At 49.0% G+C, this 26,608-nt stretch overlaps 9 protein-coding genes across 9 annotated transcripts; 3 read left to right on the plus strand and 6 right to left on the minus strand.

Moving 5' to 3' along the window:
- Positions 1-4,277: 4,277 nt before the first annotated feature.
- LAESUDRAFT_750932 (uncharacterized protein) lies at positions 4,278-6,642 on the minus strand. Its single transcript, XM_040911635.1, has 2 exons — positions 5,321-6,642; positions 4,278-5,265 (listed from the first exon to the last, which is right to left on the minus strand). The coding sequence occupies exons 1-2, from the start codon at positions 6,611-6,613 to the stop codon at positions 4,381-4,383; spliced, it is 2,178 nt and encodes a 725-aa protein (XP_040762493.1). The 5' UTR covers positions 6,614-6,642; the 3' UTR covers positions 4,278-4,380.
- Positions 6,643-6,825: 183 nt separating this feature from the next.
- LAESUDRAFT_715317 (uncharacterized protein) lies at positions 6,826-8,648 on the plus strand (the record flags this gene model as incomplete). The annotated part of the gene is made up of 4 exons (XM_040907139.1): positions 6,826-7,039; positions 7,092-7,455; positions 7,512-8,493; positions 8,556-8,648. The coding sequence occupies 4 exons, from the start codon at positions 6,826-6,828 to the stop codon at positions 8,646-8,648; spliced, it is 1,653 nt and encodes a 550-aa protein (XP_040762494.1).
- A 616-nt stretch (positions 8,649-9,264) lies between these two features.
- Positions 9,265-10,128, plus strand: LAESUDRAFT_727627 (uncharacterized protein). The gene is made up of 6 exons (XM_040909257.1): positions 9,265-9,518; positions 9,579-9,608; positions 9,671-9,688; positions 9,775-9,810; positions 9,871-9,935; positions 9,988-10,128. The coding sequence occupies exons 1-5, from the start codon at positions 9,437-9,439 to the stop codon at positions 9,888-9,890; spliced, it is 186 nt and encodes a 61-aa protein (XP_040762495.1). The 5' UTR covers positions 9,265-9,436; the 3' UTR covers positions 9,891-9,935; positions 9,988-10,128.
- Positions 10,129-10,209: 81 nt separating this feature from the next.
- Positions 10,210-10,916, minus strand: LAESUDRAFT_282653 (uncharacterized protein). Its single transcript, XM_040901823.1, has 2 exons — positions 10,290-10,916; positions 10,210-10,223 (listed from the first exon to the last, which is right to left on the minus strand). Exon 1 carries the CDS (start codon positions 10,870-10,872, stop codon positions 10,414-10,416), a length of 459 nt encoding a protein of 152 aa, XP_040762496.1. The 5' UTR covers positions 10,873-10,916; the 3' UTR covers positions 10,210-10,223; positions 10,290-10,413.
- A 164-nt stretch (positions 10,917-11,080) lies between these two features.
- LAESUDRAFT_727628 (uncharacterized protein) lies at positions 11,081-12,517 on the minus strand. The gene is made up of 5 exons (XM_040909258.1): positions 12,064-12,517; positions 11,861-11,992; positions 11,663-11,799; positions 11,513-11,603; positions 11,081-11,459 (listed from the first exon to the last, which is right to left on the minus strand). The coding sequence occupies exons 1-5, from the start codon at positions 12,317-12,319 to the stop codon at positions 11,182-11,184; spliced, it is 894 nt and encodes a 297-aa protein (XP_040762497.1). The 5' UTR covers positions 12,320-12,517; the 3' UTR covers positions 11,081-11,181.
- A 1,265-nt stretch (positions 12,518-13,782) lies between these two features.
- Positions 13,783-14,399, plus strand: LAESUDRAFT_760792 (uncharacterized protein; the record flags this gene model as incomplete). Its single annotated transcript, XM_040912801.1, has 3 exons — positions 13,783-13,879; positions 13,942-14,187; positions 14,236-14,399. The coding sequence occupies 3 exons, from the start codon at positions 13,783-13,785 to the stop codon at positions 14,397-14,399; spliced, it is 507 nt and encodes a 168-aa protein (XP_040762498.1).
- Positions 14,400-16,120: 1,721 nt separating this feature from the next.
- LAESUDRAFT_657203 (uncharacterized protein) lies at positions 16,121-16,342 on the minus strand (the record flags this gene model as incomplete). Its single annotated transcript, XM_040904666.1, has 1 exon — positions 16,121-16,342. One exon carries the CDS (start codon positions 16,340-16,342, stop codon positions 16,121-16,123), a length of 222 nt encoding a protein of 73 aa, XP_040762499.1.
- Positions 16,343-16,871: 529 nt separating this feature from the next.
- Positions 16,872-17,964, minus strand: LAESUDRAFT_760793 (uncharacterized protein; the record flags this gene model as incomplete). Its single annotated transcript, XM_040912802.1, has 6 exons — positions 16,872-17,153; positions 17,206-17,304; positions 17,357-17,379; positions 17,440-17,494; positions 17,543-17,554; positions 17,608-17,964. 6 exons carry the CDS (start codon positions 17,962-17,964, stop codon positions 16,872-16,874), a joined length of 828 nt encoding a protein of 275 aa, XP_040762500.1.
- Positions 17,965-25,492: 7,528 nt separating this feature from the next.
- LAESUDRAFT_760794 (uncharacterized protein) lies at positions 25,493-26,012 on the minus strand (the record flags this gene model as incomplete). Its single annotated transcript, XM_040912803.1, has 3 exons — positions 25,493-25,580; positions 25,634-25,938; positions 26,007-26,012. The coding sequence occupies 3 exons, from the start codon at positions 26,010-26,012 to the stop codon at positions 25,493-25,495; spliced, it is 399 nt and encodes a 132-aa protein (XP_040762501.1).
- Positions 26,013-26,608: the final 596 nt, after the last annotated feature.

Here is a 26,608-nt window from a genome sequence, read left to right on the forward strand (position 1 = left end):
ACTTTCGATGCCTACCGTTTCCTTGTGTGGCACTGCTTTTCCTGCCTCATCGACATTTCTGATGGGTGCCCTTCCCGTTGTCCTAACCGCGCTTGTCATTACCGTAGTAGTACCTTCCTCTTGGTGGACTTGTCGGGTTTTTGAGTTCTTAGCTTTCCCCTTGCCCTTTCAGTCCTCGAAGGTGGAAGCCCACTGCTGCTGTTGTTGAAGGTCTAACCGGGCTGCGACCTGTTTCCACAGGCTGTAGCTGTTGACATCCCGGCTAATACCTTCGGATGACCACACTCTATTGCAGAGTTCTTTTCTCATGGCTGTCCTGAGCAATTGGAGCAGCAGCTGCTCATCCTTGTACCCCGAGACCTTGACCCAATGTTCCTATTCAGCTTCGAATTCCTCCCAAGGCTTGTACCATTGCTGCATGTTTCGCAGCATTCGTTGACCTTCCAGCTCCGGATTTGCGGGGTAGTAAATCTTCTTGAAGTCCGTGATGAAATCCTGGAGCGTGGCGTAGACCGGGGGTCCTCCCATCATTCTTTCTAGTAGGAAGGCCTTCCAATGATCGATCTGTGGCCCACGAATATAAGACGTTGCCCAGCGAATTTTACTTTGTTCGTCTTCAAACTCGCTGGGTTTCATGATGATGTAGTTCATTACATCAACAAGCCATGCCTTTGCCTTGGTTTTGGTACCGTCGAATGGCTCCGGGAGGTTAACCTTTGGACCTCGGAACGATTTTCTGTGGACTTCGTCCGAGGATGCCGGTGGCGGAGCCGCAGAGCGATAATCTCGATCTGGAGGTGGGACCGGTTGCTCTGAAGGGAATGCGTAAAGGGCTCCCGCCAACTCGTCATCTTGGTCTCCCTTGTAGGAGTGTGCCGGGGACATTAGGGGCGTCTGCACCCTAGGGGGCGGCTGCTCAGAGTTTGCCTGGTGTGCCGGCTTGAGCCCACTAGGGCCGGCGGTTCTGCTGACTCCTTTTACCCAATCCCGAATATCCTGCTGGTCAGGATCCTGTCTCCTCTTGCCTTTATCGACCAGTTTCTTAGGTGATCGAATGGGGGAAGTGGGTGGTGGCTGCATCATGGCTTCTAGCAGGTGAATGCAGGTTTCTTGGGTCTTGTTGATTCCTTCTAGACCCTTGACCCTCTCTTCACTTGATCGGAGCGCCTTCTTAAAGGCTTCCAGCTCTGTTTCTAGCTTGGAGATCTGGTTACCGCGCTCTATTGCTATGGCATTTTTATCCCTGGTCGTCTCATTTACTTGTCTCATGAGATGATTCCGGATTGCTTCCACAGCCAGATGCCCTTCTCATGCTTCGGCTACCTCCCTCCGTGCCTCGTCAAGTCGACTGCGCAGTCGGTTGTAGTCATTTTGTAGGTGTTTGTAAGCACGCCGCATGTCAACAGGTTGGGTCCAGAATCCGGGGGTTTCCTCCATGGGTGGGGGGAGGCCAGGTCGTGCCAAGTAATAGCTTTGCCTATTATCGGGGAGCCTGTATCGCTCGTACCCTGGTGGGGTTCCCGAGGTGTGGCTTGACCAGATGTAGTCCTGCCCCCTTGCTGCCCCTCCGTGCCTTGCTACCACATCTACTGGTTGTGACCAGTACCGAGCTCGATCTTCTTCAGAGTGGTCATGAGCCCGGATATCGTACTCCCATTGATGGAAGCGCCTCCCTGTTCTTTGCTCATTGGGATACAGGGTGGTGAATTCCTCTACCAGCCTTGCTGAAGGCCCCCTTCTCCTGGGAATCGCTTCTAGCATTGCTGGTGTCATAAAGTATTGGGGAGTGGGAGCAAGGATGTTGGTGTCATTGAAGGACGATGGAGTGGGTGCCCTGGGTTCCGGGCCTTCAGGATTCAGATGTCCTTCTACGAAATGTTCAGATTGTGCGATTTCGGCCATTTTCGGTGTTGGTACCTGGTCGGGGTTTTGGCGACCTGTTCAGAAAGGTTCTTCTTCGTCGCTGGAAGAAATACCGTATTCCTCGTCAAACAGGAGATGGTATAACTCCTGATCGTCTTCTACTGACTGTAGTTGTCGAGGAGTTTCTCGAACTATACGATGTGGCTGGTATTCGAGCCTTTCGTAGTAGTCGATGATGACCTGGTAGCGGTATAGGAGGAAGCGGGCTTGGGCGACGTGAGGTTGATAGATAAAGTCGGCCCGAAATACGATGCTGATATGCTCGTAAACTTGATCCCACTCTACTGGTCCTGGAGATATGGTGTATATAGATGTATATCCTTCCAACAAGAACCTTTGCATTCGATGTCGGGATCTACTCACGTGCTTGTCGAGCTGTTCTTCTCCAGGGCCTTGTAATGACCCAGATGCAGCTTTAGAGTCCTGCTACTCCTAGTAGGTCTAGTTACTATGGAGTCCTGAGTGGCGCGGTTCGCAGTCACAGAGGGGTCTTTGTGGTCTTTGATTATTTCACCACCAGTGTCCAACTACCTCTGAAGGGATGTAACCTTGGTCCACCTGCCGTTCCAGCAGAGCTTTCCGAGAGTTCGTCCCATGCCAAATGACTATTTGTCTACGTATGTATTGGTAACTAAACCCCTAAGTAAGTCAGAACTGCGCAGGGGTTGAATACACGTCTGGTGCCTCTTTAGCACTGAGCAAGCAGGTTTATTCCCTCGCTACTCGAGGTTATGCAGGTTTTGCCGAAGTGGTCCAGAAGTGTTGCTGATTTACAGCTTTAGGGTTTCTTTCAAAGGTGTCCCGACCTCCTGCAAGTTCTTCCTTGTCTGCGGTTGTTACATCTGCTACCCCTAGACCTGGTGGCTAGGATGGCGACGTTAGAGGATAAATCCTCCGATAGCATGGCAGCTAGGCCGAGGATAGTTTATATGGACTTAGCAGCCCGAACGTCAGATTACCCCGCTGGTCAGTCCAATACAGGAGCTGCCTCGTTGCTGCGGCGTACTTGATATATGTACCCTTTTAAGAAGTACTGCGTCCCTCTCCCCTAGAGGTGCTGTCGTCGTCAGGCACTCCTGGCCCTTCTTGGCAGCCCTAATGCGGTTTTAACCACTAGATTTGTGCAGAGAGTCCCCTTACGCCTGGGGTCACGGCAAGGTTTGGGACTGTAGTATGTCGCCCACTTTCGCAGGAGGCTGGTTTAGGGCCTATGTATCCTGACTAACAATCCGCGTATTCACTTCACCGAAGAGGTTCAGCAGGGCGCAGCTAAGCCTGAGGAAAGTGGGAAGAAGCCCTGACTAGGCACGATGAGGATGAAGTTGATCGACAGAGAGATAACAGTCCGAGGTGTCGACCGGTGCCCACAGACTAAAGAGAGCAGTTTCGAGTTATGTGAAGGATCTCAGGAACTCCTGGGTCTACTCTCGCCTAACCCGTCAGGGTTCTTTAGCTTAAGTGGAGGAGTAAAGACCAACTCGAAACTGAGGGGTAGGCCTCAGCTCGAGCGGGTATATATACATGAGGGTCGAGACCCCTGATACTGGGTGTAGGACCCTGCATACTCTAGGTTACTAATAATACATCATTATGGTGTGCTCAGGCCTAGTGGAGTTCGTCTAAGTCTAGGAGTGTCTATGGAGTCCAGGCTTATGATGTCACTATGACGTAGGGTCATGTGACTGGTACATGTCTGAGGGATGTCCGAGTGGCGTGGGTATACTAAGATATACACGTGGAGGCGTAGTGGTATCTTCTATATATGGTAACTAGGTGGATAAATAATAGTCCGTGGGCGCTTGAGACTTGTGGCGTGGAAAAACCGTGACAAGGGCGGTACCTGGAAACGGAGCGGGCAAGTACGGAAGGGTGGAAAAGCATATAACTATGCACCTGTAGTACCATAGGCCCCATTCGTTTGTGGCCTCATCAGCCTCTCACTCCCTTTGCGCCCATGAGATGGGAAGGTGCCGGCTGGCTAACACCCTTGCCGCACCAGGATTTCCTAGACTCTTAGTATTACTTGAATGGATTCAATCATGGTGGTGCCTGTTGTGCGCGGGAGGCGAGAAGCTTGAGATGGAGATCCATGTGTGACTCTTCGGGACGTCCAGAAGTGCAGATAGAGCGCAGAAGCTAGACTGCTACGAGAAGAAACTGATACTACATCTCATCATACAGTATATGATGGCTGCAGACGACGATGACTCGAACGAAGTACTACCGCCCGGAAGCCGGTAACATGTATTTGTATCCACTTGTCCTCGAATAGACACAGCGCATATCGCATGCGATGCATTCGGTGTGACAGACTCAAGCTCGCTGCAATATGTAGAGCCGGCTGCGACGTGTTTCGCAACCTTCCATGTATAAGCGCCTATACCTGTTTCGTAGTACAATGATGATCCTATCCAAAACATATTTCCTATTCCATAGTACAATAGATCCTCGGGTATCTCATATTTCTTGCTCAGAGCCCAGGTTCCGATTCTCAATTCGTCCCCGTTTCAGGTATCTCGCACCCCTCTTGAGTGGGCTACAATCCTTGGCTTCCTCTCCTTCCTCGTCATTTCTCACAATGCCCGGCGACTTTCTAAGCAGCTTGAGATCAGAGACTCCCTTCTCATCCTTGTTGTCGGCATCGTCATTGTTATTGCTGTCATCGTCCTTGATACGCCGCCCGTTGATCAACATGGGTCGAAGTCCATCCTTCGCGAGCCGCTCGAAATGAAGACGCTGCTGCGCCACACGACGCGCGATCACAGGATTTCCCGGGGCAGGCGTGACCTCCGGCAGCGACGCCAGGAAAAAGTCTGAAAGAGAGAGGGAGGAGGAGTGGCGGGATGGGTATGACGACACAGACGAGTAGTCCGACTGCGAGGCGGAAGAGGCGAAAGAGAGCTGGGGCAACGTAGCCTCACTCGAAATCAACGGTGATGATGGAGAAAAGGGGGACATAGTCGTCTCGAGCTGTTCCGGGAGCATGGGTGAGTCCTCCAATCCTAGCGCAGGCGCGGCAGAGGATTTCCGAGACGCGATCTCCCGCACCGACTCGCGCTCCAGGAAGCGGGCGAATGCGTTGGGGTCGTTCCACTTCTGGAGACGTTCCTCCTCGTTCTCCACTTCGTCCTCGAACGCTTCGCTCGTGAGGTATACCAAGTTGCCGTTGCTTTCCTTGCTTTCCTCCGATGTCATTCTACGTGCGTCCACATGTGCTATGCGGATCGCGCCTCGCGAGCTGCCGCGCCACTTGAAAACATAAGGCTGGTTGCCCCGTCCTCTACGCACTGGAACATTCGTCCTGTTGATGGTGATCTGTACTGAGATACCTGGTAGGTGGCGCTACGGATGCATGTCAACACAGTGCGACGACGAGTGGCTACGAGAGACGACGTACGTATATGATGCCTTCCTGCAGTCCAAGCTGGACGGAACCGCACCACACTTTTTCTAGAGTGTAGTCGTCTTCTGCTTCCCACATCCATCCCGCAGTCCCGCAGGCGTCATCTTCGAACCCGGTCTCGTCCACGCTCGACACAACATCCAGATCGCTGCTGGCACTCGAGGAAGCAAAGCTTTCCTCTGGATACAGCGCAGCGTACTCTTGATCGTATAGGTCTCGGAACAGTATTCGTTCTCGTACGCTCGACGCCCGTTTGCGGACCCGTCCGGTGTTCGGCTTGATCTTGGGTCGCTCATTCGAGCCAGAGAACTGAATACCGCTGCGCACCTCGAACACGTGTCCGATCCAGCCGTCCGGGACGGCAGAACTGACGGCCGGGCGTAAGGTAAGTGAATAATCCGGCGTAGCAGATCTTCCCCGCCATATACCCGATGCTGGTTCTCGCCGTGCTCCCTTCCCCGCAAGCCCCTCGCCCGCAACCCTCATCATGTCAATAAGTCGCTTGCTCCGATGCCGCTTCGTCGGTGCCTTGGATGTCAACGGTGCATCCAAGCACGTATCAGTTGCGAAGAGGAACAATACGAGATGGTGGATGTGGCGCAGAGTGTAGCTCTTCGGGACCTGGACGATACGAAAGACATTGTGAAGCTGGTTCTTCAGCGTCCTATCTGCCTTACTTCTAGGGCCATCATACACTAGCTGAAAGCGCAGGGCAAGATGTTGGCTAAAACGGGTCGGCTGGGGGAGGGTGAGCGCGACGAGCGAGCGTTTCATACTGAACGGATTCGATGGTGAGTCCGACGGTGTTGGATATGTCCACAGAGTGCTGCTTAAGGAGCGTGCGCTCAGTGGCGAAGATATGGTTGGTAGATCTCGCTCGGGGCTGCTCGTGTGAGGTCGCGGGCGCTTGGGCTGTGGCGTCGAGGTCACGGAAGCATTCTCGGCATCTAGCGCATGCTTCGGCATCGTTTCGTCAATGCCGTCAGGCGTAGATGTGATAGACAGGGAGCAGAATGCACCGACGAGGCTGCCGGGGGGGGACGACGACAATCGGGAGCAGGTCGGGAGCAAGTCGTCGCCTATATCAAACCTTGCGCGCCCACGTGACCGCGACAGTTGCGTATAGGACGCGCAGTTTCCGCGTGGCTGATTCGCGGCACTGGCAGTTTCTTCTGGGATATCCGGCCCTGGAGGCACTGCTCGACATTCCTGAACCGCGAAACCGACAGAGAACATGCCTACATCGTCAGGACGGAGCGGTGGCCCTTGTTTCGCTTTTCGAAACATATTGCTTGCAATGGATCCAGCCCTTTGAAATGTCTCCGTTGGATGTTGCCACTGTCTTGGCGGCCGGAACGTGCCGGAGGTCTTGACGCGTATCGCACGTGACCGCGTGCCTCACCGTAACACGTGTAGCACGGACTTGCCCTCTATTACCACCGTCCTGCTGCGCATCAGTGAGATGTATCCTCTATCGCTCTCCATTCCTCCAAGCTCTCATGAACTGGCTCACTGCTTTAGCAGTGCGCATTGCTGCCGCCAATGCTGTGGCAGCAGCGTATGCTTCAGATCAGTATCCGCTCACCGCTCAGGCAGAGACGCGTGTGTCCCTGCCGTGGGATGAACCTCTAAGCCAGGATGCGACTGGCAATTTCATCTTTCAAGCCTTAGCGTCACTGATGCAAACGGCTGCCAATGCCATATACCCCAACGGTAAGCTCTGTTCCGCTGGAACATCCACCAAATTCACATCGGCGCGATTCAGGGCATGCAATTGTTCCTGCCAGCATACCTCCTGGGACACTCCTCTATCACGGCAGGGGCAGTGATGTTCTCCCTGAGATGGACTGGATCGCATTCGACCCGGAGCATTCTATGTTTTTCGCAGGGCGCGGAAACGATAGCACGTTGTTCACCTTCAGTACGACCCGTGAACTGAAGCTGGTCTATTTTGACGGCAGCAGTGGAAACAAGGTTTCTGGAGTCGTAGACACGCAAGAATTACTCGTTTGGGGAGAAATAAGGGGTGGAGCGGGAGGAAGGAGTGGTGAAAGGCAACTGATAACCGACGCCTGCACGTGGGGCGCGCAATACGGAATCGACGGATACGTCAGGATGGAGGCAGATTTGTGAGTGTTGGCATCTTTCGACATTCGTGTTCAATTATAGACTAAGCGACCTTTAGTGAAATCATGTACTGCAATTTCTCGCAAGGGCTGGAACTCGTCTCTGCGGTCAACGTCGTAGGTGGAGGATCGATCGGTGGCCCTCGAGGTGGTCCAAGGAAAGATCAATATCTCACATCGCGGGACCGACTTCAGGGTCTGCCGCTGCCAGAAAGTCCGGAACACGGGCCAGGCGGTCCACCAGATCGGCCTGGCAGTCCCAGAGGACCGGGCGGCCCTGGCGGTGGTTCCCCCACTCCCCCACCTGGATGGAAAGGCAGCTTTCCTAATTCCGTTATGCACGAGGTCGGGCATGCCGGCGCGTGGCATAACGACTTTCCTGGCGAGCTACGTGTGCGCGTCGACCCGTCGGGCTTGATATCCTTCTTCGATCCTGCGCTCACATCGCTAGCCAAGGCGCGCCGCTCGCTCACGCGGCGGCAGTATCGATTGCTCAACATCTCTGCAATGGACATAGCGACGGTGCAAGCGGACGCCGCGGACGTGTTTGCGCGGGTTTCGACGGCGGGGAGTGGACTGGACTGGCAGGGCCTCGCGCGAGTCATTGAAGATCGCTTCTCCGACAGGCTGCCATACTTGCGGTATTTGCTGCACCAGCCGACCACTAATGTGTCGGCCCACACCGCAGACATCCGTCAACAGCTGATCACCTCGCTGCTGCCGTACATGCCGCGTACGGGCGTCGGCGAGCCTGACTGGTTCGCGGAGATTGCGCACGGTTGCGCGACCAGGTTCACGGCACATCTCCCTGCCGCGCGGTTTACAAAGCAGGAGCATGTGCTGTTTCGGGCCGTAGACGTGGTCCTGCACGAGATCTGCAGGGTGCTAACTTCCGCGTGGAGAGACGCTTTCGATGTAGAGCAGCAAAGCGTCGACGTCGCGGCAGGCCTGCTAAAGAAGTGGAAGGATGATGTCGACTGGCTCGTTGAGTGGTTAGATTGGCCGACGTGGATGGGGTGTCATCCGGCTTGCGGTGTCGATGTGAGCGTCATTTATATCTCCTTTCGTCGATGTGGAGCCGTGAACTGATGGGTTCATGATAGGAATGGTGCTATGTTCCACAGCATAGGCCTTTCGGTGGAGATGACGAGAACGACCATACACCTCGATGCGTTTCTATGACACCTCCTTTATAGAGGCTTGTCCGTTCCCGTTCTAACTTCGAAATTGTGTTGTTTATCTTCAGCTTCATTATTAACCTGTACTCAGTGCGATGCGCAATCCGCCTGCCAAAAATAAGACAATGTTCGGGTCAGCTCGGCGCCAACGAATTCGGCAGAAACATTTCGGTCCGCCCTCGTAGTCGGATGCAATGCGCACTATGGTTGACTCAACTACTGCTATTCAGGCATGGACGAGCAGGATGTCCTTTGCCGCTGATCAACTGCCGTGACGGTGTCTTCAGGCCGAAGATTATTCTATCAAGCATATTATTCTGGAAATTGAGCCTGCAAAGGAGTAACCCGCCGAGCTGGCATGTGAAAGTCCGAAACCCCGAGGACATCGACCAAGCTTCTTGTGGCGCTGAAGATAAGTTGGCCGCCAATTGAATTGCCTGTCAAGGTTACTGCAACATTCTCGGATTAGTAGCAGAGACATGCGTGTAGGTCAGCCGGAGAGGTCACATTGCGTTCTCAGAGTTCTAAGAGGATTTCTGGATCTCTCTTTTGCCGCCGAGGCTCGCCACGAGGTGATGGAACATGAAGCATGTCTGGTGAACGACTGGCGCTGACTGGTGCTGACACTTGTTTGCGGCCTTCGTAGGTGGACCTGCGTCTCTACGACGAAATCGGGACGAATAGCTCTCATTGGATATATCCGACTGGCCCCCTGAAAACCATTGAAATAGTCGGAAACGTTTCCTGCAGTCACCAGGCTCATTGAACAGCTGCTCGGAGATCCTGTGTCAAATCGTATCCCCACCATGCAGACGTGTTTCGCACCCTTGCTCTCCGTCGTAGTGCTCGTCAATTTAGTCTTTGCCGCTCCTGCACTGTTCGATGGCGGTGAGGACACTCCAGACAGTGTCTGCGTATTGGCTTGCTGACCAATGCCTGGCGCTCTAGGTCGCGCTGATGTTCAACCCTTCACAAAAGGTCGGTGACAATGAATCCATCGCAAAATGACGTTAGCTGAGCTAATTGCTTGTATTGAACAGCCTCCAGGGACTCGATTGGTGAGATTGATACAGCCGCGTTGCTTCGTGTCCAACTCTGACTGACGGTCTTTGACTCGGATACTACCTCGCGATCATGTGAACAGTCTCATCTCCGGAACTCCTCTATCCCTACCATGACGGTATGCGGGAGTCTTCCTTATCATCGTACATGTGGGCCGTGACCCTTCGTATCCTTGCAGGTTTGGTGAAGAATGATTGACGACTCAACTTCTCATCGCCTACAAGCTCGGAGAGTATTTCAACGGTATGTCTCATGTGATCTTTCCGAATAAGTGTGACAATAGTAGGCCTTGCAGATGACATTCGTAGCGAATGTATGTATAATGTAGAGAACTGAGGTGATTGGGGCAGCAATGATATGCAGCATACGATGCTCAGCATGTTGTACTATCGCATGGATTGAATTTTACCACGCCCCTAAGAACGTAGCTTCCGCTGAGGGTGAAAAGTGTTTCGTGGTCGAAACATATTGTTTCTATCGGAGCGCGAGGATTCCATTTCCTCTTTGTCCTTTCAAGGTGTTACATTGGTTCTTGATTTCAGACATATGGAGTAACGTCAACCACACCTATAGAATCCGTAACAATGCGCGACTTACTTCCGATAATCATCGAATTGGCAGTTCCGCGGTTGTCCGTCAAGCATGTGCGTCGTCAACCCACGTCTCAGCTCATCTTTGACGTCTTCTGCCACCAGATAGTCGGGAGAGTGGTTACTCGTGCTCATTGAACACATTCATGGCGCCAAAGTGTGATATCTATCAGTGAGGATCTCATCGTGCGAGGCCATGAAGTCTTTGATTGACTATGTGTTGGTCCATACAGATGATGTATGACACGAACACGACGAGAATTGCTCTCGACTGAACGCAAAGAATGAACATCTTTCTGTTCTGCCTTTTCATCTGCTCTTTGAGCTGTAGTACCTGCTAGAAGATCCTTGTATGGAACATATACACTGACCTTGAGGATAAGGCATTGAATGCTAACGATACAGACAGTTCGCCTAGTGCAGGACCCACTGGCCGGTCGCTTGAGTCGTGCCTCACGGTCAATGATGATGAAGGGCTGACAGACAACGCTATTGGTTATGATTGAATTGAATACACGTGTATACTTCCTGGTCGGCACTGTCAGTTGGTCTCCATCGTTCATATGCAATTGTTGATCAGCTTGACGCATTCGACCTTGTTCGTTTGCTTTCCCCTTATAACACTTGCTTCTTTCGGGGCTCAGAAATTAGAATAGGTGACCCTGACTCATTCCTAATGGATCAAATGACAGGGTGGCAATTTGAAATGGAAGAAGTGTCAAATCATATTTCTGATGAGCCATTTCTTGGACAGAGGCCGGTCATTTGACATGCTTGACGGTTGTTCCTTTTGGTACGATCGTGCACACCGGCTGACATACCATATTCTCATGCAATTCGTCTTCTGTCCAAACATACATGCTCAACAATGGCAAAAGAACCAATACGTCGCCGACAAACTATACCAATGTAGCATTCTTCCTGATATTCAGAACGCCATCCAAGTCAACAGCGCTCTCCGGAAGGTCCACCTCATCCCCGATACGAACCACATGAGAATGATCAATCTGGAGTGTATTTTCCTCTGTCCACTCCAGAATCTTCTCAAAGTTGCGGCATTGATGGACTATGTTGAAGTTCGGAAAGGGCTTGTCGAAGTCTTCGATCCAGTCGTAGGTGATGACCGCGATATCGCTGGCGCACATGATGTGCTGTCGCAGAGTCTCCAAGCAGTGATCTAGGAATATACTTAGCATGCTGAACGCGGAGCATCTGGGAGAAGCTGAATACCGAGATGTTCTCGAAAGAACGACGGCCTTGTCCGCTGAGTCTCTTGGACCTTCGGATAGTACTCCAAATATGTGTATTTTCGGATAAGATTCTGAAAGATACAGGTCACTCAGCGCGCTCCATGTTATTAATAGAGACTGACAGGCTTACAAGGCAATGCAGGACGTGGAACATGTCCATCGTTCCAAAGTAGCCGCCACCATCCTCTTCGTGAAAGCGTACGTTCGATGGCCTTCCAGGCATGTTCATCCGCTCATAATAGTCAGCAGGAAGGCGCACTACATGCACTAGAAATATGGATGATATTTCAGTGAAGATGTGCGCACGATTATGAAAGATGCTGCGTACAGGCATCATGGGTAGTGATCCTATCCCAAGCTGCGTCTATCTCAGGAGACGGTGTACCAGAGTAGGGAGATTTGAGGCCGACGGTGCCGTTGAACTGCACAAGTTCATACTCGACAGAGAGATTAGCTGGCGCTGATGGAAACCTCACCACAATGAGAAAGCTGTATGATAACCGACATACGCAGGCAGCAAGATCAGCTCACAGTACAACATCGACAATGAGTGATCTCGCGGCGTGCACTCAGGCCTGGAGAGCATGTAAGCTAGCACAACGATGGTATTCACGATAAGGATGCAGCCCAAAAACATCCATGACGAGTAACGATGCCATGTCGAATGGCTCGCTACCATTCGAGGAGCGGTCTCAGCAACATGCGAATCTTCAAGCAATTTGTCGGACGAGCCATTGCGATCGTTGTTCTGAGAAATTGGGGAGTACGTGCTGAAGATCTTCGACATTGTGTAGGAGCGTGTCAATAGGGAGCTGCAGAGAACAAGTCAATCGAGGTTGAACGCAGACACGAGGCAGGCCCGCTGTATGTTTCACAGTGCAGGATCACCTGCTTTTTTGCATCAATTGTTCCAAAAGGCGTGATAACCTCCGGTCGGACCGCAGCTGACCTAGATAATCACGAGAGCATCGGTGTAGGGGGGGCCAAGAATAAGAACCTATTACAAAGAGCCACTTACACCCGACCTGTACATGTGCGCGTTGCACCTATTGTCGAATTAGCGGCCAATCCGTTTTTCTGATGGGATCAGAACAGTGCTGAATCCTTGAGAATGAAGATGCATTTTCCCATCAGAGCCTCGATACCCTGGATCAAGACTTGATCACCCTATTTTCGAGTACGTACTGCGTCTGGACCCGAACGGCTCGTTCCCACCAGTAATGTGAAATAATTCGATACAAAGCATGCCAAATGCCGCATTCGTTGTTCCTCCAAAGGCCATCGCGACATCGCCATGCGCAAGGAGCCGTAGTTGGACGTTCTGTTCAAGCCCAGCGGACCCGAGTATGTCCAAAATCGTGATAGTATCAGAAGTAACGTTATGGCAAGATCCTATTGAGACGTTGACGATTCCCTATCAGGAAGGAGAATCAGACCACTCACACTGTTAATAGCCAGCAGTCTCCTTCACGTTGCCGGTCATTAACTCATTCTTCACAATATGATCATAACCGGGATCCTTAAAGTGTCAGTAACTCAGGCTCGTCTTCGATGGGCTTTGGGGTAAAACAACGTTGTTACCACTTGAATATCGGAAGTCGTATATAGCAATATATATCGGCTAGAGCCTCCCAATATGAATTTGACAGTGGAGTTGACACCGGAGCCCGACATTGACAGTTGCGCTGATCGGAGCATGTCAGGTGACCGGGCCTCAAAGCTTCAGTGCATGATGGCGGCGTCAATATTGACACTCATGAGAAAGCGTTGTCCTTTCACTCATGATTGGCCGTGCTGCAAGGTGCGCGATGTTGTGGCATCACTTTTGGGGTGCAAGACGCAATATCGCTGGCCGAAGGAGTAGGCTGGCCAGACATACCGGTAACTTCGTACGGTACGTGCTTCGCTCCTGCTCCGCTGCCCAGTAGCCTAACTTCGGTATGCTGCTACCATTACTTAGGGACGTCTTTTTACCGTTGTGTTGATGGAAGTGGCATGTGCATCACCGCCTTATGGCCCACCGACGTCTGGAACAACTAGAGTCAAAAGATACCTTCATCATGCACGGCGAATAATCACTCTGATGAGCCATTGCGGCACGTTTTGCCAAAAAAACCAATAACGGATTCGAACTCAGCTACAGAAAGTCATCGGGTCACGCATGCTGCTAAGGGGTTCGCAATATAAAACGCTGCAAAGGTTCGTGGTCGCCTCGACACCTTGTAGGCACTCCCAGAGATCCGAGCCACCATGAAATTCGTTGCCCTCAGCATGAAGCTCATCGCTCTTGCGCCCCTCGTCGCACTAGCGGTACATGCGCTGCCGACTAGTGGTACTCGAGGATTTAGTAAGATGCGGTCATTCTTCCCACTCAAACCCAGCTAACACAATGGATCCTTATTAACGTAGCTTTGAAGCGTGGTGACCTTGTCGATGACACTCCAGATATCTACAAGCGCGAGGGCCTCGTCGATGACACTCCAGATATCTACAAGCGCGAGGGCCTCGTCGATGACACTCCAGAGGTCTACAAACGTGGCGACCTGGTCGATGATACTCCGGAGTTCTACAAACGCGAGGACCTTACTGATGATACTCCCGAGATTTACAAGCGTGAGGGTCTCGTCGACGACACACCTGAGATCTATAAGCGTGGTATGTGGATGTAGATGGAGAATGCATCAGCACTCATCATTTGCTTAGCGACAAAACGCGAGGACCTCATCGACGACACTCCCGAGATCTATAGGCGGAGCGACCTTGTTGATGACACTCCTGAAATATACAGGCGCGATGACCTTGTGGACGACACCCCGAGCGTATACAAGCGCGGAGATCTTGTCGATGACACTCCCAGCGTGTATTGATGTGGTATGAAAACATATTTTAATAACTGCGTTCGCGTTCTTACGACCATACGGAACAACAACATAGATCGAAGGCGTCTCTGACGGTATCCGCGCACGTGCAGAAGGTGAAGATTATGAGTTAGCGACTGTTCTCCGTTGATGGAAATGTAGTGCAGATATATCGCTCGTCCGCTGAATGGAATGCTCGCTCTGAGTCCTGTGTCATCACGGTTCCCCGCGACGATACACATGATACTGAGTAGTATTGGTGCCAATATGTCGAAGCTTCCCGCCCTTCCTTTGAACTTTGAACAATAGCTTTGTGAGAACTTGGAACGTTTCAATGACCTGGCTAAGAATTTCTGCAGAACTGGTACCGTTCTACGGATACACTTATTGATGAGAACCATTGTCTCAAAGTTCATTCTGTGAGTTCGTCGAGACATGATGCATGAATATTGGGCGCTTGAGCGATTTGCTAAGTAGAAACTCCCTAGGATTACTTGGCTGTAATTAATCACAGCATAGAACCCACTTTATGTAACAAATGGGTTCACGCGTTCAATTATTGGTTCGCAAGTTTCAAAATTTCAACGTTCGCACTTCAATGACTCGCTCGAACTGCTTCGCATCATCGCATGCCTGTTAGGGTTTCTCGTCCCGTCACGTGAAAGGTCCTAACCCATGTCCATGGGCAACGACTCATTCTCCGCGGACGCATCCGCTACCATACGGTCCTTTCAGCGCCTCGTGAGTCACTATCTGGAGCCGACATGTTCTCGGTACCACTGCGACCACGAGCTACGAGTCACCGAGTTGTGCAGCTCTGATGATTCACGAAGCTCCAGCGTGGCTGCGGCGCAGGGCACCATTCGGCTCGTATACTACGCACCTCAGCTTGTACTACGGGCGCTGATCCATACCCTGCGATCCGAAACAGTCGTTATCACCGGCACCATCTTATATATCATATAAACGATGCCGGTAGCATGAGTAAGGTCAATCCGCAATGCCGGACCATACCACCATAGGAAGTTGCGAACATGCGCCTGAGTCAAGAGCTGCGGGATGCGCGGTGCGCGGGCATCACATGGCTGCGCTCGAGTCAGAGTGTGCCACCGTTGAATCTTCGCGTATGGTGGCAAAATTGCTGTCTCAGAACGTCTGCGAGGACATTGAGAGCTCATTAAGATATTGATGGTCATGCGTCTTGTTCTTCATCGATCAAGCGTCTCGTTGAATGTAATCATGTGAATTGTTTCGTGCTACATATATGCAAGCAACGTCCTTCCTTTGCGTGAACTCTACGCGGCATCAATCAGCCTGGAGCTTACTTGGTCGGGACCGAGATGGAGGCGTCGATCGATCGAAGGCTCAGAGTCATACAGTCTGCTGCGCGCGATCCTGTCATTGTATAAAGCTCGCCGATATGCTGCAAAAAAATGACCTCCCAGCAAGCAAAGAAAGGCAAAGCACGCACAGGTCCTCTTCTCTAAGCTACGAATGTTTCTTGTAATCTTCGCGATTGGCTGTATCTCGCAATGTAGCCGTTGGTACCACCGGCAGATGGTACCGACAGCTACATGACGAAATACTATTGGCTAAGGCTCCAACCATTTATTTTATTTACACTCCCGAGGTGTAAATAAATGGTATATAGTAAATAGATGTATATATATAGTATATATGGTTTATATATGGTTTATATGGTTTTTTGTCACGTCTTTTGACAAAAAGTTCTATTCAACAGTAAACAGGCCCTGATGAATCCATTGCTTTACACATGTTGCTTCTGTAATTGTTGAGGCCTTCAAGGAGCTGCGTGCATCAGCACACACATGACGACTGGCAGAAAACAAGTGTTCGACTGCAACACTTGCACCAGAAATGGCAAGAAAATCTCTTGCCATATGAGAAATGACAGGAAATTCATGTTCATGAGCCTGTACATTAATTGACATAAGAAAGAGACTTTGAACACTCTCAAAATAAGGATTACCTTCCACCAGACAAGAGGTGCATATGGATCACCTTTTCCCCCCTACTCCACGCTTCCATCTCTCAAGCTCTGACTCAGCTATGATAGGAGTATCAGCAGCAAAGTCAACGTCAGATGTAAGAGAGTCCAGAAATGTCTGTGTGACAGTTGCAATGTCACCTGTGGCTTATCTACAACCTTCGGACCAGTCTTCTTATACTGTTGAAAGACATATTCGAAAAGAGTCCAGGCATGTTCCTTGCAATCTGCTCTAAGCCTTGCAAACCATGCTTGATGGAGTGATGAATGGCACACTATTTACAGCTGTCAATAAGGAATGCACCATAAAGAAGTACTATGATAACTCTGTTGGAATCTGGGTGCGGAGCACAGATGCAAGAGGCCCCAGTGCGACCTGTGTCACCAGCGTGGGAGAATAGTAGCGTGCATGTATATAATAGAGCATGGCTACAATGGGATGGGCCATCAGTTTGGCCCCATGGAGCCATCTTCTAGAGAGTGGGTGACTCCTGAATTTCTGGCCACGCAGCGGGCTGGCCGGGAAAGTTAACAAACTCACCAGTTGCAACAACATTGTGTTGGCAGTCGAGCACCTTCACATAGTATATGTTGAGCTTAGACAAGCCTGCAGTAGTGGCATGCTTAAGGGATGGTAGCGTTGTCATTTCAATGGCCCGCTCTAGTGTTCCTTGCATGTGGTGGTACATTGGCAACACCCATGGCAACGTTGGCGTGTCCGCAAGGAACATATGTCGAGTGACAACTGTGAATGCCTATAAGAAGGCATAAGCTCATTAAATAGCAGAAAACATAGTGAAAACGAACCCCAATGATTTCACATAGCTGCTGTAACAGGTTCCAATCTGACGGTGTCAGTGTCAGAGCTTCTAGCTTTTCTCGTGCTGCTACCCAGCCATTAATTGCCTGTCATCAACAATCAGCGCAGCATATAACATATGTAAGAGCATAGACTGACCTTCTTCAACAGTAACACATGTTCTATCATGGCATGAGTGCAATTCCAGCGTGTTGGCACATCTCAGATAGGCATCAGGGTACTCAGTTCCCTTCCACCATCTTGAGCATATTGACTGCTATAGTGCTCCTTGGCAAGCTTGCAGAAAGATGAGTGATGCTGCGGTGAGCTAATGATCTTTCAGACAAATATGCACAGCTGATTGGCACGTATGATGAGCATGAGATGAATAAACCAACTGCTGTTCACACCTTCTGTACAGCCATGAGCTCGCCTTCAACTGGTTCATCTATCTGACCCTCTACCAAATTCTCTGCAGCAGCCATATCATCAGCCTTCACTGTCTCTTCCTTTTCAAGCTTTTTAAGGTCTTCATCCACATCAGGCCTGTAATGGAATGAGAGGAACTTGTACAGCAGGTAATAATCATCTTCGTCTGGATCCTTGGCTTCACCGAGAGCACTCAAGATCTTCTGAACAACCAGATTGACGATGTGTGCAAGGCACCAGATTTGACCATTGGTTGCATTGAATGGAATACCATAGCATTCCATGAGGATTGGCCCAAGTGTTCGTGCAAGCACATCATTGATGCTCGCATTGTCCATGGTCAGCACTATAAAGTGATGGCATGATTATGCTATCAGTACCCTGGTCACAAAGATGATCACAAAGTCACTTATTTTGTTCAGGCTTCCTCGTTTTGAGGCTGAGTTGACAAATGCTTTTGTGGCCTCCACACCTTCATGCTCATTATCTCCTAGATGACGAAGATCCAGAAAATGCTCCACAAGCTTCCAGTCATCATCAATGAAGTTCGCAATGGTGCCAGCAAATGTAAAGACCATTTGTGGGGTGCTCTAAGTGTCCATCGAGTAGGAAATCTTTGACTTCACAGCCTGCAATGCATGTCAGCTATGTCAACATATCATAATTATCATGTATGTTAGGACTCACCGCAAGCTCCTTGATGAGCGCAGCATGCAGATCAGCAAAAATTCATGCCAGAATGTTGCACACAGTGGTGTCTGTTGGTAGAATGAATTTGATGCCCAGGTAGTGGAAAAGTCGGTGCAGACCAGGGGCTTCTCCAGTTGTGAAAGGCAGGTTCTCCTCAAGGAGCCATGCTGCGAACAAGTGCAGGAACCCCTTTCGAGTGGGATCATGCTTTGGGTTAAGCCAGCCATTCTCAAGGAACTTCTCCATCAGTCGTGCACTGGCTGGAGTGTAGATGCACTTGATTGATCGACTCAGATTGTCATTGTTTTGTGGGATCGTCTTGGCAACCTTTGCCTCTTTGACATTGTCTACATGCTTTGAATTCATGTGTGTCATCAGGTTGCCCAAGAAAGGCTTTGGCCATTCACCTTTCCATTCGTCCACTTAATGAATGACCGTGCATTCCCTTCATCCAATGTAGTGAGTCCAAGCACGAGTCGGCATCATACAACGAGAAAAAATGTGCTCACACATTACAGTGCTTGCAAACAAAGAGCCATCACTTGCCACTCTTAGGGTCGAGAATGGCCTTTGGACCAGTTCAGTGTTGCAATACCTTGTTGCGAGGCCCACACATTCCAGTGCATCTGTTGTCCATGCTTTCTTTCACTTGAACCTGCCACAGCACTGTCTCACCATTCAATGTCTCTGCGATGGCAGGCTGGCTTCATGTTGTCTTCTCTGTCACTTTTTGTGGATGCTGAGATCATTTATGCTTGCCTTTTGATGTACGCAAATGCTATGTAGAATGTGAGCACTCCTTGGAATGTCAAGGCAAAGATTTTACCTTCTTCTGTACCATTGGCATCCCTGCTGACATTCCACTCCCATTTCCCTTGTCTGTCTCTGACCCATCATCTGACTCAATCACCTTTCACTTTTCTCCTTGAGGCTTGCGCTTTTTTCTAGTTAAGTGCAAAGCCAGTTCCCAATGCAACATAGAACATACCAGCTGAGTGTCACTCTCCGACATCTCAACCCATCATCATCGAGGTCATAAAGAGAAATTGGCGAAATCGAATGGTCACGATCATCAGCAGCAGGCCAGTATGTCTTGTCTCTGGGGTTGTCTTTAGTGGGTAGATCTTGATGTATATCATTGTATCAGTGAACGGTGTACTCTTTCCATAGATATGTGTTTGGCTTACCTCAAAGTGCAAGGATCAGCGTCAACTCTGCCTTGAGCACCACTTTGCTGGTGCTCTTCAATTTGTATGCCTTCATTACACTTTTCACGGGTTTCTGAAAACTTCTGAGCCAAGTACAGATACACAGATAAAGCAATAACTCACAGTGCGTTCAGTCAACCTTGCGTCTACTTCAGAGCCATCATTGATGGGTGCTGACACATCCTTGAGAACGCTGTGATCATCTGATGCTGTGCGCGCTTATTGTCATTCGTGAACATCTGATGCTGGATGCGCTTGCTGGCATTCAGATGTGAAAGTCAACATGGGCATGGGATCCTTGATGCTCATATTTCCGTTTTGTCGACTGCACACAGCCAGTGAGGATAGCACAAAGCACTGTTCAATAAGATGCGTACCATAACAACTCCAGTTCATTTTGCAGATGGGCTAGTTTGATAGCCATCAGGTCATAGAACCTCACAAGGGCTTTTTCATCAGCTATCCTTTGCAGATACACAATGACAGCCCCCATTCCGTGACGTCCTCAGCGAATATGATGCAAATGGCCATTCTCATCATGACAATCCTCAGCAAAGAGAATGCTGAAGCGACGATTGAACTTTTCCCAAAGTGAGTCACCGTTGATGGCGGTAATCACCTCATAGATTTGGTCTTGTTTTGTTGCTTCAAGTGTAGAGGGAGGGGGAGCTTCTTGCTGAATGTTGTGATGGCATCAACAAGGCTGTTGATGTCATCAATTGCTGTGGGAGGCATGGGTGCAGATATAGCATAGAATTCTGTTGTAGATTTTCTAGCAATTGATGATCAGCTGTCAGCGGCTTCTGTCTAAAATATGCCATTCAAATAGCTCACCGGTGTGCTGCCAAATTTGGCAATGCACGTTCAATAGCCTCATGTCACTATAAACCCATTTATACTATATATATACACATATTTACCATGTACAGCATCATTGTAAGTAAATGGACATAGTAAATGGTTGAAACCATTTATACATGGTAAATAAAATAAATGGTTGGAGCCTTACTATTGGCATTGCGTTGAATGATCACAGGAACTCCAGAACGATATGGTGTGTGTGACCTCTGCATAAGATGGATTACCATTTGATATCATTTCTTAGTGTGTAGCAGTGGTGTAGTTGTGCCTTCCTCATCAGGCAGCTACGCAGCTGCTGTACACTCAAGAGTTTCAGCCCAAATGCGCTCAGAAGCTCTGGATCGTCAGCCAGTGAATCAGGAGCCTGGCCATGTTTCCAGGACCCTGGACACTCACTATCCAGACCCCAAGCACCACTCCTCACATTCACCCAGCTGAATCCTCTCCCCCCAATCTCTGAATGGGATTCAGAAAAAATTTCGCTCCTTGATACTGTAGCATGAGTCTGGCACAAAACCTGCAGAGCTCAGCCAAATACTGATTTATCTGGTTTTTATAATCTTGTGCCATCAGTAGTAGGTGACCGATTGTCTGATTTCTGATAAACCACTGAAAGCTAACATTCACTTACATAGTTGTGCATTGCAAATGCACAGTGGAAATTACATTTGTTGTTGACAAATAGATTCAGCTGCAAGGTGATTTTTCATCTTCCTCAAGACCGTGGTCGTGAAGCTGTTGAACAGCTTGCTGACATTGAGAATGCAGTCGAGACTGATGGTTTCATTGGCCTCAATAGAGCTGTGTCTCAAGCCTCATGATTGCTTTAGCAGTGAGTAATATTCTGAGAACCTAAGATCTAAGGAGGGGTTGAGTTCGAGTCACAATTTAGGAAAACTCTCCTACTGAGTCTGCAGCCTGCCTATCCGTGCTGTTTTTCCTGCAAAATTCTCAACACTTACATGTGAAGCATATGTACGTATATGCCACGTCTCGATGAAAAATGACTAATCATGTCAATTGAAGCTGCCGCTGATGTAGATGAGAATTACATACAAGGACGTTGAACTTATGGATCAGATGGTTTGTTAGTTTACAGTTGAGCCTGTACATAGTAAATAGATGTATATGTATAGTATAAATAGTTTTATGATGATATAGGGCTACTGAGTGCACAATTGCTAGATTTGACAGTACAACAGTGAGCCAATTGAAAGTCATAGTGTTTAACAAAGTCACCACTGACAGTTTATCATCATGTAGGCTCATGAACATGAGTTTCTTGTCATTTCTTGTATGACATAAGATTTTCTGGTCATTCCTGGTGCAAGTGTTGACATTGAATGCTTGCTGATGCACACAGGTCCTTAAGGCCTCAACAATCACAGAGGCTGCTCACAGTTAAGTAAAACTCCATCAAAAGATGGGACCAAAAAAACTATATAAACTTTATATAAACTGTTTACATGACATATAGATAACTATTTACTATATACTATTTATTTACACCTCAGGAGTGTAAATAGTATAAATAGTTAGAGCCTTAGTATGAATCAGTTATACGGCAGTCAAGCAGATCACCAAAGGCTGGCATAATGATATATCATTTGCTGGCATTAGAGCACAAGCAATGATACATGACTTACTATTGTTAGAGCCCAGCGTGATACATCAGGGTGCTACAGTTGCAGCTCCTGCGACACTTGACCTCTGGCAGTCCCCAGTCAACTGCGGCCAGGCACCAGTCTGCTGGGCTCTGGCCTGTGCACCATCTATTTTTGACAGGTCCATGCTAATGGTGAAAATCTGCCCACCCACATGCCATGCACGCTCTTCACAATTCGCTTTGGTATGTCATTGGCAATCACATCATTCCACTGCCCCACCCTTCCCCTGCTCACTTCAGTGCCTGGCTTTCTCCTACTCTTTGCATCACCATGCCTGGCTTTCATCTAGCCACCTAGCTCCACACTGTTTTGCCTGCATTTTCTCAGTCCACCCTGTCTGCCTGGTCACTATGCATGTTGCCAAAAATTTACCATGTAGCATGGCTTCATGACCACCTCCCTGGCCATTCCTTACATGCATTTCCACTGCCCTGCTCTTGTTCGCTTCTCCGCTCTTCCTCGGTTCTGCACATCACCATGCCTGGCTGCCTTTGTCATTGTTCATCTGCTTCATGACTGCCTCCCCAGCCATTCCTTTCTGGTCATGATGTATTTGTGCACGTTTCTACTGCTTCACCTTTCCCCTGCTCACTTCAGTGTCTCAAGATGTCCTGGCTTCTTTAAACTTGTGAGTAACATATCACCTTATTAATTGAGCATTAATGTGTATCATGATACATCATTGTTCAAGCTGCGATGTATCATCCTTGCTGTGCGAGAATATATCACCACAGCCTGAACGGTGATGTATCATCCTTGCTGCATGATGCATTATCCTTGCTGTGTGAGGATATATCACCACAGCTTGAGCAGTGATGTATCATCCTTGCTGCACGAGGATATATCACCACAGCCTGAAGGCTGATGTATCACAATTTAGGCTGGCCGTGATGCATTGCCATGTCAGCTGTAATATATCATGTACCTGCTCAGCATGTAAAGAGTCCATCTCTGATAGATTTTATTCGTAATCTACAATACATAACACTCTTATGAGGCAGCATTCTCCATGGAAGTGTTGGATTTCTTGTAACCAAACTGCAGCCACTCTCTGACATACCTTCAGGAATTGCTACAAAACCTGCCCATTGCTGTGTGTAACTCTGCCTGGCACATGGCATACACTGTCAGCCCTTTCCAGTGCTCCTTTGTCTGCCCATCCATTCTACCCAACTGTTCCAGCCACCAACCTGCATAGTACTCATGAAAAGTGACAACTCATCACATTTCCTCCTCCAGCAGCTCGCATTCCTCCATCCAATGTTGTGCACATGCACGCGCCTTGCACCATTCCACACGCAATGCTGTAAAAGGTATCAGCCATGGAGGACATAATTCTAAGACCTTTAAAATGTACCTTCTTGTATGCCCTCGTCCTCACTTGCGCTGTCCAGTTGGCTGACTCCTGCAGTACACCAGATCCACGAAAGCATGTCCACCACCCATCACTCTCACCAAACTGGCCCTCTGTCATGCTCCAAATGTCTGTGCTCTCGAGGGCCTGCAACTCACCTCGCCAACTCTGATCACCAGTCTCAGCAGCGAGGACCTCCAGAGCAGTGCATGCATGCTAGTACCGGATGACATCAACATTGATCTTGTCTTGGACTGTGGTGATGATAGCATGCACTTGTGTGTTGTAGCATTGTCCATGCACGAACTGGTCCTTGAATGAATCAAGGTGACTCCACAGCCACAAATGATGCTGCAAGTTCTCTAATGCATCGTGAGCTTGTGCATGTCATAGATGGAATTTATAGCCAATTAGGACATTGTCTTGATGAAGGTATTCATTGACAATGTCAGATGGGAGGTATAGCGGTGCATCCAGGATGGTGTGGGCAGAATCTTCAGATGACAACTGAGAGCAAAGGATGGCAACGGCGGGCATGCATAGATGTTGTATTTCTATCCGGGTGTCAAGACGACATTGGAGGGTGTTGCGATATTCGAGAATCCTTGCGCATTGAAGATCAGTCGAGTGCTGACTGAGCTGAGCCATATCATGACATAGACATTGTCTGACACAAGCAAATTAGCATCAGCTCATGCCAATTGCTCGATACGCACCGTTGCTCCTCAAGCTCCAGCCCTGACATGATCATCATGCTAGGGCTGATTTTGTCATGAAACTTGAAAGTGCCTCCCTCTTGCAATAATGTAGTGTCTTCCTCTGCTAACTGAAGCTGCACATTGGCTTGTGTGATCTCTGTGCACTGTCATTAGGTCGGACTCATCATGAACCATGCAAATAACTTACTGCATGTCACAGTTTTGCCAGACAACCTATATACGGAACATAGATACACTTAGATTACATTTATCTTTTCATTTCATCTTACACATCATGTGACAGGTCAGCCATCAGCCTTACCATAAATAGCACAACATCATGTGACCTCAGCCCTGGCAGTGACCCCGACTAAGTCACTCAGTCAGCTTATCTCAGCCTCGGACATCCACCCTGACTGACTAAGGTAGCACCACCCAGAGCTCCATCATGCCGCACTATACATAGGCACCAATCACAATAATAGGGACACATTGTACGATGGTAAAGCTAGCATATAGGCAGCGTGGAAGGTACTTATGTAAGTACTATATAGTAGCACTCCATCCATGTATATAAGACCAGGGTGAACAGGAGACAAGACCTCGGTCTTATTCTCCTTCGTCCACCATGACAGCTACTACAGGTCTAATAAACCTAATAACTATCATCACTATTGCATAGCCTCACTTGCCACCCAGCTCCACGTATAAGCCAGTGAGTACACACATGACTGAAGGGACTCGCTCATCGACGGGCTCATCGTATTGACCACCATATCTATTTGGATCAGAGTACCCTCTGAGGGACTGATCTAGTTTATCATCATCTATCTTTATCTACGGTGATCTGTGACACTGCATCACCTCACTTCAAACAGATTGGCACTAACCTGTCATCTTCCCATGCCTCAATGACTGCTTTCCACTCAGCTATGCGAGAAGCCAGTAAGGATGAGGTGAGATCCTCGAATGCTGCTGTTTATTCATTGCACTCAGAGACTGTGTTCTTGATTTTTGTCAGCAATGACTTGGCTGTAAGGGAATTATCAATTTGGGCAGTATACAGACTGAGGGTGGGCAGCCATACTGAGTTTGCAGACCTTACCCCAGTTATATGCACTGAAGACATTGTTAAGGAGGTCGTGCTAGGAGCCAGGGCCCATCTCCTTCGTACTCAATGTGAATGGGTTCACAGCAGCCCAGCCATGCTCTGATGCCTCTCCATAAGTGCGAGTGACATGTTTGATGATGTTGAAGGAGAACATGAGGTGGCAGCTAGGCTGATGTGCTGAAAGATGGAACATGGGAATCAAAAACATGATCTCACGTTTCTTGAGATTGAAGGTTGGTGAGTATTGCAATATGCATTTCCATAGATGCATGGACCATTAACAAGTGATGTCGTATGAGGCAATCACGGCCACTGGAGCATTCTGGTCCATGCTGCTAATGAACAGGTAGTCCATGTTGACATACCTATTCATATTCCATCAGCTAAGTAAAATCACGGTGATCGCAGACATGCACACCATTCTCCCTTCTGCAAATCACCAATGGAGCACGAATGCTTCATATCATGTCTCATGCACTCAACTGTCCTCACGCCACTCATAGCAGTGCCTTGACCACCCTTCATATTCATGAGTTTGATTGCATCGTGGTCATTGCATGTGCTCGATTCTTCTTTGACAATGGTGCCGAATGTGTGAATGTGATCCTTGTACACCTTTTCCTCCACAAAGAAAGTGCACCCTTGGTTGAGACCAGAGTCAACTTCATCGGATGAAACCTGTTTCTTTTTGAGCTGAAAGTTGGTTTTAATGCCGACAAAGAGCTGATACAGCCATCTTTGGTGCAGTACATCAGTAATGCATGCCAGATGTTTGAGTACTCAGTACCTACACGCATTCAGGAGGTGCCTTCTCATAACTGTTGGGAAGGTTCTTGCTGAGATGTGGGCATGCTGGGCAAAGCACAGCACAGCTACCTGGAGCTGTCACAGATATTCCATCCAGATCATGCTCTCATCCTGCATGCTTTATCAACTTAAGACGTCTCCATTGCCACATCATCTGCATGAATGCAGAGTAACGATCTTAAATGGAACATTTAACCAGGTGAGTTCAATGCATGCATGAAGGACATACACACTGGAAGACATTTCATGCCGGTGTTGTCAGTACGGCATTCAAGCATGGCATAGAAATGGAAACCGGATACATTAGCCTGGGTCGTATTACAAAACGTACCGTCGCTCATGGTCACGTGATCCCCATGAACAAGCACCTAGAAGAGATGCCCAATCATGGTCAGGTGATATCAGTCACTATGTGATCAAGGATAACTTCTAGGGTTCTCAAATTCTAACCCCAGGATCTGTGATCCAGGACTTTGGTTCCCATTTCATATTTCAGGTATTTCACCTGCGCTTTTCTTAGCTCACCAATTACCTGGCTCACAGCAGCTAAGCTCCAGTGTGTTTTACCTATCTTTAGAATAGCGGG

Source organism: Laetiporus sulphureus, assembly GCF_001632365.1.
Source record: "Laetiporus sulphureus 93-53 unplaced genomic scaffold LAESUscaffold_30, whole genome shotgun sequence".
NCBI classification, from domain to species: Eukaryota; Fungi; Basidiomycota; class Agaricomycetes; order Polyporales; family Laetiporaceae; genus Laetiporus; species Laetiporus sulphureus.

What these genes read in the sequence shown, in the direction of transcription:
- LAESUDRAFT_727627 (XM_040909257.1), top strand. Translation starts at nt 9,437, where the DNA reads ATGCAGACGTGTTTCGCACCCTTGCTCTCCGTCGTAGTGCTCGTCAAT. An exon ending in TCCTGCACTGTTCGATGGCG is followed by an intron (nt 9,519 to 9,578) that starts GTGAGGACACTC and finishes CTGGCGCTCTAG; the next exon opens with GTCGCGCTGATGTTCAACCC. An exon ending in CCTCTATCCCTACCATGACG is followed by an intron (nt 9,811 to 9,870) that starts GTATGCGGGAGT and finishes GTATCCTTGCAG; the next exon opens with GTTTGGTGAAGAATGATTGA.
- LAESUDRAFT_282653 (XM_040901823.1), bottom strand. Translation starts at nt 10,872, where the DNA reads ATGCGTCAAGCTGATCAACAATTGCATATGAACGATGGAGACCAACTG.
- LAESUDRAFT_750932 (XM_040911635.1), bottom strand. Translation starts at nt 6,613, where the DNA reads ATGTTTCGAAAAGCGAAACAAGGGCCACCGCTCCGTCCTGACGATGTA. An exon ending in TGCAGGAAGGCATCATATAC is followed by an intron (nt 5,266 to 5,320) that starts GTACGTCGTCTC and finishes ATGCATCCGTAG; the next exon opens with CGCCACCTACCAGGTATCTC.
- LAESUDRAFT_727628 (XM_040909258.1), bottom strand. Translation starts at nt 12,319, where the DNA reads ATGTCGAAGATCTTCAGCACGTACTCCCCAATTTCTCAGAACAACGAT. An exon ending in GATCACTACCCATGATGCCT is followed by an intron (nt 11,800 to 11,860) that starts GTACGCAGCATC and finishes CCATATTTCTAG; the next exon opens with TGCATGTAGTGCGCCTTCCT. An exon ending in GTTCTTTCGAGAACATCTCG is followed by an intron (nt 11,460 to 11,512) that starts GTATTCAGCTTC and finishes GTATATTCCTAG; the next exon opens with ATCACTGCTTGGAGACTCTG.